Genomic DNA, 10330 nt, shown 5'->3' with positions numbered 1-10330 from the left:
GAAGCAGGAGAACTGAAGGGCTTTCCATAACACATGATTTCTCAGTTTAGCCAAAAGTGTGCAATAAAAAAAAGAGCTGAGGGACATTTCTACTGAACAGGCCTCAAAACTGGGTTTTCCAAATATCCATATGCCCACTGAGCTTGCCTGAGCAAAAATACAAAAAAAAAATAGTAATAATATAATAAAAAAAACCAAAAAAAAAAAACACATAAATGAAGCTAATGGCACTGTGGAGCTTTCCCTTATAACTGTAAATTCAGGTAATATTTGGACAGCTGAAACTGGTCTTGAACTTGAGCAAGGTGTGGACATCTTCCTTGGACTAGCTGTGTATTCTGTAGCATTTATAAATGAATACCTCATAGCGTTTAAGATGTGAATGTTAGGACCTCGGGGACTGATGTATCACTCTCTCATAGTCTCATATTAAATATGAAGAACCAAGAATTTACTATATAAAATTACAAAGCACTTCCTAAAGGTTTAACAATTTCATTCATTCATTATCTGTAACCCTTATCCAGTTCAGGGTCGCAGTGGGTCCAGAGCCTACCTGGAATCATTGGGCGCAAGAGGGGAATACACCCTGGAGGGGGCACCAGTCCTTCACAGGGCAACACAGACACACACTTTTGAGTCGCCAATCCACCTACCAAAGTGTGGTTTTGGACTGTGGGAGGAAACTGGAGCACCCGGAGGAAACCCACACAGACACAGGGAGAACACACCACACTCCTCACAGACAGTCACCCGGAGGAAACCCACGCAGACACAGAGAGAACACACCACACTCCTCACTTACAGTCACCCGGAGGAAACCCACGCGAACACAGAGAACACACCACACTCCTCACAGACAGTCACCCGGAGGAAACCCAAGCAGACACAGGGAGAACACACCACACTCCTCACAGACAGTCACCCGGAACGGGAATTGAACCCACAACCTCCAGGTCCTTGGAGCTGTGTGACTGCAACACCTACCTGCTGTGCCACCGTGCTGCCCTTAATAATTTCATTCCAATGTAAAACAACTTCCAATAAATAACAAATTTGCTGTCCCTTGTAGAAATGTATAGATAATGACACATTAACCTATATTTAGAAAAATGGTAAATGCCACTCTGGATTAAACCAAAGAGTAAATATATATGTAGACATTTAAAGTACTACTACACCTGCAAGTGTTTTATCCTGTGGACAGAGCACCAGTCCAGGACAGGGCTTTTATAACGGACTTACCAGTGTGTTTTTGGACTGTGGGTGAAGACTGTAGGGCCCTGGATGAAACCCACCTACAGAGAGAACCCAGGACTCCACGTCCCTGATGCAGTGAGACAGTGCTGATACCTCTCTTGTTCTTACATTATTCTCTTGTCAAACACTAATTTGCATGTTTTTGTTTTTATAAACATCCATCCAGCTTCATATTTGTGTGAAGTGAGTGTGAGCGCTGCTGCTCAACTGTCACTGTATCACGCTGGTGAAAAAGAAAACATCCTGTTGAAATATTTACTTTTCATTTTCATAAACACAAATGTTTAAATGTATTCACTTTCAGTTTTAATGAGGAGTGACACTGTCCCCGCTTTCACGCTTTAAACACACATTTCATTTCCAGCTTTAATAAGATCAATCGTTGATTATAAGCATGTGCCAGTTTGCAATCCTTTTTTATACAGGGTCCTGGGGTTGTGGGCTCAGGCCCTGCTCCAGGTGGCTGTCTGTGAAGAGTCCGGTGTGTCCTCCCAGTGTCTGTGTGGTTTACTGGATCACTTTAGGGTTAAGACATTTTGTATGTGAAATTTAAAAAAAACAAAAGTGAATCCTGACTACAGTCTAAAATAGACCTGCACCTGAACATGTGATTTTTACTGCACCCCTGGGGTTTGTTTTGAGACTTTAGTTCCACCATTTTAAAGCACTAATCAATTATGTAAGAACGACTGATTAGCCACAGGTAAAAGCAGAACGTTAGAGGGAGCGGAACTAGCCATAAATCATCTGTATTTTCCAGCTGTGAGATTCTGATAGTTTTGAAAACATGAAGGTTACAGCAGATGCTTTTTCTTTTATGGACAAGCATTGGCAACATGTGAACTTGGGTCATGTACATGTGCTGATCATGTGTCAAAACCAACCCCCTCTTATCTTCAAACACGTTATTTCACAGATAGGCTTTGCACATACATTTTCAGATCACAGGATCTGCCGAGCATGACTTGAGCGAATCCAAACACTTGTTCATATTTAAGGCCTACCTACACAGCACATACCGGACACAGGCTGAAGATAAGTGAACATGTGCCAATCTGCATTATTCAAACTCCACACTCACTCCAACCACAGTGATGAAAACATTCATTAAATAATTATTCCTTTAAAGGGATATTTCCCTTTAAATGTCTTCAGTTGTTTGGTGAAACATGGCTCACTGTAGACACTTATCAACCCTGATTTGTCTTTTATAAAGCGCTGGTGGTAGGAACATAGGGTTCACAGTATCTGCAGTGCATACATAAACTTTTTTTACACTCTAAAATGACCAGGTGTCATACAAGTGTTTTGTATTTAATACTGATGTGGTTTCTCTTGGTTCTGTTGTGCCTAGAAGGATTGGATTTAAGGATGTGGTATTTTATTTCAAACCTGCAATGTCCATTATCTGTAACCCTTATCCAGTTCAGGGTCGCGGTGGGTCCAGACCCTACCTGGAATCATTGGGCGCAAGGTGGGAATACACCCTGGAGGGGGCGCCAGTCCTTCACAGGAAAACACACACACACACACACAGACACTTTTGAGTCGCCAATCCACCTACCAACGTGTGTTTTGGGACTGTGGGAGGAAACCAGAGCACCCGGAGGAAACCCACGCAGACACAGGGAGAACACACCACACTCCTCACAGACAGTCACCAGGAGGAAACCCACACAGACACAGAGAGAACACACCACACTCCTCACAGTCACCCGGAGGAAACCCACGCTGACACAGGGAGAACACACCACACTCCTCACAGACAGTAACCCGGAGCGGGAATCGAACTCACAACCTCCAGGTCCCTGGAGCTGTGTGACTGCGACACTACCTGCTGCGTCCTACATCTCATACAGTGATATCAAACATATTGGGTCTAATAGGAAAATTCCTCTGATTATTTCCTGTTGGACAGGCTTGACTTGAGTTCTCTGGTTTAACCGAGAACTTCTGCTTCGTTGTACACCCCCCTCACCCTGTGGAGAGAGATTAGTCTCAAAATACTTTACAAATGCGTAAACGTTAATCCACAAATCACAAAAATGTTTCACTGTTCACAAATGAATACATCCCAATCGGTGTCTCGCGGTCTGCAATTTGTACAAATACAGTTAAATTCGATAAACATATTTTTGGTTTTCATAGATTTTACATTGACGTTGCACATTTGTAATTTGTTAACTTTGCCTTCGTGGATCAAGTCACTCGTGTGTTTTCCATGACGTGTATTCGTTCATCTCCTCTCTGTATTTTGAGACTTTCTTCTCACATTTCACCCGATCCCAATAACAAACGCAGCCTGATCCATAATTGTGGCCAGCAGGCGAACAAGACACTTGTTTTCCCAGTGTTTCAGGACTAACCGGTTGCTCCATTGGCTGCCGCAGTAAATGATGGACAGCTAACACTGGCTGCGGATTGGCTAAATATAAGGATGGCCAACGAGAAGTGCATTCCAATCTCAAAAATACGGAACACAACGCATCCCGTATCAGTCCAATACACAACATGGCGTTTAGCGTCCAAATATGGGATGATATTAAAGTATTTTTGTTGACACCCTTAATCTGAAGCGAAATTAGGGAAGTTCTTCTGGATTTAACGTCATTGAATTTGGGGAACCTTCAAACCTTCTTGAATTTCCCCTGGGGATCAATAACGTATCTATCTATCTGTCTATCTAAAAGTGTTCTACAGTGATCACCTGCTCCTGTCTGTGATATGAAGCTGAAATCAGCGGCTTGGGCGAACTTGGGCTTTTTGTTCGAACTTCCACATTAAACGTCCTAAAAAAAACAGTGCCCCCTAGCGGTGGCTTGTTCGCCTGCTGGCCACATTTGTGGACGAGGCTGCATTTGCATTTGGATCAGGTGAAATACGAAAAGGGTGGCACGGTGGTGCAGCAGGTAGTGTCACAGTCACACAGCTCCAGGGGCCTGGAGGTTGTGGGTTCGATTCCCGCTCCGGGTGACCATCTGTGAGGAGTGTGGTGTGTTCTTCCTGTGTCAGCGTGGGTTTCCTCCGGGTGACTGTCTGTGAGGAGTGTGGTGTGTTCTCCCTGTGTCTGCGTGGGTTTCCTCCGGTTGACAGTCTGTGAGGAGTGTGGTGTGTTCTCCCTGTGTCTGCGTGGGTTTCCTCCGGGTGACTGTCTGTGAGGAGTGTGGTGTGTTCTCCCTGTGTCTGCGTGGGTTTCCTCCGGGTGACTGTCTGTGAGGAGTGTGGTGTGTTCTCTCTGTGTCTGCGTGGGTTTCCTTCGGGTGCTCTGGTTTCCTCCCACAGTCCAACGTTGGTAGGTGGATTGGTGACTCAAAAGTGTCCGTAGGTGTGAAGTGTGTGAGTGGATGTGTTGTGTCTGTGTGGCCATATGAAGGACTGGCGACCCCTCTAGGGTGTATTCCCGCCTTGCGCCCAATGATTCCAGGTAGGCTCTGGACCCACCGCGACCCTGAACTGGATATGGGTTACAGACAATGAATGAATGAATGAAATACGAAAGGAAATGTCTCATAATCCAAAAACCTGCGAGAGGAAATGAACAAATACACATCACGGAAAACACGCAGGTGACTTGATCCACAAATGCAGATTTAACAATTTACAAATACATTTTAAATTTAAGACTTCGACTTTACAAATATATGCAATGTAAATTTAAACTAGTGTGTTTATTTTCGCATAAAATTGATATCCAATTTAAAGAAAAGTATTTACGAATTTAACTGTATTTTTACCTCAGTGAGACACAGGGTGGGATGTATTCATTTGTGAATAGTGAAACATTTACGCATTGGTAAAGTATTTTGAGACTAATCTCTCACCCCCCTCCCCTTTGGCTCCATAGCTGTAAACCACTCAGCTTCAGAGATATGTAACAGACTCGAGAAGACACAATGAAAAAAAAACACCGTGTTTTATTGTAGCCACCAAACAGCCTGAAAATAAATCAGGACGGTTAAAAAAATACTTCGTTACGAAGCATACAAACGGTGTACAGAGTGAAAAGCAGAGAAACAAGCGAACTCCGCGCAGGAATCCTAAAAGCACCAGTGTCTCTGTTGTGATAGTCTCCACGTCCCCCGCCTTTAAATAACAAACGCTGGGCTTATGCTCAAAAATACCCCAAGCGTGTCCGTGTAGTTCCACGATGAAATCCCGTTGGAGGAAATAAAATGTCCATATGAAGTGTTTAAAAAATAATAAATTCCTCGAGGTGTTCACAGAAAGACAACAGACACACAGCATCGCCCAGCAAGACTGACTATAACCCAATGTTAAGTACCAGTTGACGGCCCATCGCCATAGTGAGCCAGCGTTGTACACTCCGCTACTGAGGGCAAAACGACGGTTAAAACTGGCTTGCTACTGCACCACAAGTTTGGTAATACAACCTTCTAGACAGTAACACTGTTACAAATCTACAAAATGACCACGCTGAGTGTGTGGAGTTAAAGACAAACCCTTTTCTTGTCCTTCTTTATCAGTTTCATTCAGAGAGGACACTGCTCGGAGCTAACGTTTTAACGTGCGGTGACCCAGAATTTCACTCACATTTCAAGGGACGTTCTAAAACGCTTAACGGCTTTATGGCTACTAAAATAGCGACCTAGTATTAAGAAATATATTCCCACATATCACTACCACAGGTACTCGCTACTCCCAGTACAAGAGCCTGTAATTTAAACTTGAGGAAATATGTATTTTCACATAGGATACCATTTCCGTTGGAACCTAATGAACGTGACACAAAATTAACACGATATGGATATATACCAACTTTTCTCACATTCCACATTGCTGCTCGTGTGCACTCTTATGATATTATAAGAGTTACATGTTGTTTTTCTGGAAATTAAGTGGTTTTGTCTCGGTGTTTTCTTTTTTTCAAAACATGATGCAACATTAAGCATTTTCTTTAGAGCCTAACGGCTTCAAAATGGAGTTGTGTTTACATTTTACACTACAGGTCACTGTTTTTGGTCATTTAAAATGCTGTCGACCAGTAATGTGGAAATGTAATTATCTTTAACCTGAGCCTTAATGTTTTTAAGCGATTTAGAACGCCCCACATCTTCGGAAAAAAAAAAACCCAAAGCGGTGTCCAACGGTCTAAATACAAATGTCCCTTTTCTACCCGACACCATACAAAAAAAACTGGTTTTCCTTTTAAAGCAGTTCGTTTTCTCTTTTTACAAGCCTCCAGAAAACAAAAACAGCGTTTCACTGTCACAGTCTTAGCTGGTGAACACGTTAGCCATCGGCTAACGCCGTCGTACACCCCCCCCCCCATTTGTATTAATGAGCCAGGCAGCTTAATCCAACAGGAGAGCAGCGAGGACGCTCTCCTAAATCAGTCGATCTGTTTGGAGAGGTCGTGTTCCGACTCCGAGAACTGAAGTCGTCTGACTGCTTCTTTGATCAGATTTCCAGACAATATGAGTTCCTGGAGGAGCTGGTGAGGGTCGTCCTCTCCGCCCGTCACGTCGATGCCTTTTCGGTTCCACGTTTTGAAATGGTCCCATTCCTGGTCGCTGGAGCCCGGTATGTTGTATGGACTCGCTCGGCTCCGTAAGTTTCGGCTCCGGAGGCGGACACAGCAGCCGCTCCGCCTCGTGTTGCTGCCCGAGGTGCCACCGCTCTGTCTGGCGCTGAGTCCGTGTCCCCCGCCGCCGTTAACGCTACTGTTAATGTTACCGTTGCCGTGCAGACACGACATCGTCTGGCTGGCGCTATTGTTGTGAAGCTGCAACGCCTCGCCGATTTTTGTCACCAGCGCGTCCACCTCCTTGGAGTCCACGGTGACGGACTGCTCCAGTAAGATGTAGTTTTCCTTTCGGCACGGCATCCTAGCGTCTCTCTCCAACGTCTGGACGCTGTTTTTGTTTTCACGCTAAATGAATGGGAGCGTTTTGCCGGCGTCCACGCTCGCCACGCTGCCCGACAGAAAACAGCTCTGCTCCTTGGTTTGTAAACAATGGGTGACGCGGCAAGCGGACCGTACCAACTCATCGGCAGACGGGGACGGGCTTTATGCGTTACAAACCATATCCACAACACAAACCGCTCTTCTAATAAAGCCTTTCTGAATAATTTGCCCACTATTTGACACTTTACGTGCCGAACCTAGAGCCCATTTATCCTTAGCACACCCCCGCCACTCATTAATATTTCAGAAGCCCAAGTGTACAGACCCCCACGGCTTCAAACCAAGCAGCATTACATAAGAGTAACGGCCCTCCATAGAAACACTGAGTGAAGGGTTAAACTGATTTACATTCCGCCATTCTGCTTTCAACTAGAACACCGCTGTAGTATGAGACCATAGATTAAGACTATGCGTGCTCAAATTTCTCCATAAGGACATGCTCAAATAAAACTCGGCACTGCATAAAAATAAACAAACTTCACATATATGTGTGTACCTAAACGATATTACGTTTTCCACAGCGCAGATTTTCACTTAAAGCACTTAAGATTTTTTTTTTAACCAGAACCAGGTGTTAGAACGATCAAGCCTTAGATTAAACCCCTGATAATTAATCTCTATCCATGCAAATAATATAATTAAGTTATTTACAAGAAACCCCCAGCCTTTAAAATGGCTTAGATGTCATTTTACACTTTTGCACTGTAGTAGGGCCTGTACAGCTCTATGAATCAACTTAACTCCCCCAAAGGGGAGCATGGGATTGGTTCCTTAAGTCAAAGATGTAGGAAACCCTGGCTGCCTGTATCCGCCAGTTTGAGACAGATTTCAAACACTGAACTTTCAAAGCAGAAATGTTCATACATTTTGCTGGCTGTTAATTTAGCTCATGATACAATAATAGCCTATAAAAACTCAACAGGTGTGTGTTAACATTCTGAAAAACGTCATAATAGTCTTAAACTATCATCATAAAATGCATATAAGTAGCTCCTCCATTTAGTTTGAAAGGAGTTTCAGTACTTCATTATTTATGTTTGATTAGCATCACTCTTTAAAACTGCGGAATTATGAATAATCAATATATCATGTTACAGATTGTGAAGATTTAGTTTGAAAACAGTTTCCATGGCTGCATGCTGAATGAGATGGAGGACAGCTTCTGTTGTTTAAGCAACTGGTGAGATATGTTGGCTCTTCCATGTGGTCGGTTGTTTCAGTACCCAAATCAGGTTTTAAAAACAGTCATTATACCACTAAGCTGAAGATAATTACATTTAGCTCCAACCGCACATTTCATCAGCCAGCTACTGAGAGTCTTAGAGGATACACACATGGAGTTTGGTACAGATTCAGGCTAACATCTTAGCACTACAAAGAGTTGAGTTATTCTTTAAGTCTCTGTTTTTTTAGTCAAATTAAAGGTGGGTTTAGTTCATATTGAAATTTTGATTTCTTTTAAAGCCTGTAAACCCTTTAACTTCTTAAGCTATTGAACCATTTAGTGCAGTCTCTCTGCTACTTGCAGCCACCTTTACCACTTCCCTTTCCGGTTAAAAGAAAAGGCCCCTTTTTCAGATGTGTTCACAGAACTCAGACATTATCAGAGCTAACTTTCTATTTTACTCCATTTCCTCTGTCTTTTGGCCGCCGCAGATTGCTTTATAGTCACTTTTATAAGTGGATGGAAGTGACGTTGTTTTGTTGAAATGTGCTTTAAGGTGCTTAGCTAGTAATCCTTTCACAAAGTGTGATTTACCCTCAATCCATTGAAGGATTTTTGCATATAATTGGCTGTGTTTTTACCAGTGACCCATTCTGTCCCAGTTCTTGCGCTCCTAATGAAAGTTTTAAGGAGCATATTACTCCTGAGGTACAGACGTTTCTGACTGATAATAAAACCCAGTCTGCTGACAGTTTGTGGACATTGAAAGAACAAAGCCATATATCATCTTACCAACTTTAATGGCTAAGCATTACAATCAGACTCAGCAAAGGATTACACACATTGTCATTAGCTTTAAGAGAGATGATTGAAGAGGATGTGAGGACTACTTGGTGTTATATAAATAGTAGCTACAGTATTCAGCAATAATGTAACTAGAGTAATAATTCATAAACATCTAAATATTCCAGTTTTGTTGCCCGCGAACTAGAAACACATGAGGAAGTAGAGTATCTGACAGGACAATGGATTGATTGACTGTCTTTGTTTACAGCCAGGAATAAATAGCGGGTAATTGCACATTGCCCAGGAAGAGCTGTGAGGAGCACAGGCTTCAGACATTAAGTGAAGTGTAAAAGATGCAGCTTGGCTATTGCTGGTGTGCCGTTGCTCCATGTCTTAGTCATCAACGTGCCCATGGGGTTTCTGTTTCTCAGTACTAGCCTTCTCGAAAAACAGACACTCTCTGCACTGTCACCCAGGTCACTCTCTCATTCAGCCCTGGTCTCTCTCTGTGGACTCACTGATATTGTCTGGGTGGTTATATCTGTTGAACTAAGATTAGTTCTCAAATTGGCTCAGAACACAAGTGAACTCAAAGCTCTGTTTGATGTCAGATGTCGCAACTACTCCTGGAAAACGAGGGTTTCAGTTAGAGTTTATCTTAGTGTACAGATAAATGTTCTTTGTCCATTCAGTATGAAGGTGTCGTGTTTCCCTGTGACACAAGCTAAAGTACTAGCATGTGTAGCAGTGAAAGAAAACTGTTATCTAAGAGCTGCAAATAGGTTGAATATGTATGTGTAGTGTTTTGACTAGGGATGCCCTAACTTTTGCATGTGACCACATACACAAACATTAATGTCAGTGGGGCCTAATACAGTGGAAAAGTTATGTTACTCACTGACATACACTGAACAACAAGCCACTGTGTAGAAGCTTGACAGACCTGCCTGCCTTTTGTACACATTATGTAATGCTATCATAAAGCAGGCTCACAGCAGGACTGAATGTTCTTCTCAGGCAGTCTTAAAACTCGCTTCGATTAGTGTCCTACGGTGCAGAGATATTGTGATAAACTTTGGAATGAGAACTGAGACTGTCTGAGGAATGAGGAAGAGTGCAAAACATATGCTATTATTCAGTATGTGCTGTGTATAGGTGACATGGCAGCCCTCTGTGTATGTTTTTATTGTGTT

General features: G+C 42.9%; 1 protein-coding gene across 1 annotated transcript; it reads right to left on the bottom strand.

Moving 5' to 3' along the window:
- Positions 1 to 5169: 5169 nt before the first annotated feature.
- gbp (glycogen synthase kinase binding protein) lies at positions 5170 to 7306 on the bottom strand. Its single transcript, XM_066683073.1, has one exon. The coding sequence runs from the start codon at positions 7103 to 7105 to the stop codon at positions 6611 to 6613; it is 495 nt and encodes a 164-aa protein (XP_066539170.1). The 5' UTR covers positions 7106 to 7306; the 3' UTR covers positions 5170 to 6610.
- Positions 7307 to 10330: the final 3024 nt, after the last annotated feature.

This window comes from Hoplias malabaricus, chromosome 10 (genome assembly GCF_029633855.1).
Source record: "Hoplias malabaricus isolate fHopMal1 chromosome 10, fHopMal1.hap1, whole genome shotgun sequence".
NCBI classification, from domain to species: Eukaryota; Metazoa; Chordata; class Actinopteri; order Characiformes; family Erythrinidae; genus Hoplias; species Hoplias malabaricus.
This window is presented reverse-complemented; position numbering and strand designations above follow the sequence as displayed.

Coding starts and splice junctions, on each gene's coding strand:
- gbp (XM_066683073.1), bottom strand. CDS start 7,105: ATGCCGTGCCGAAAGGAAAACTACATCTTACTGGAGCAGTCCGTCACC.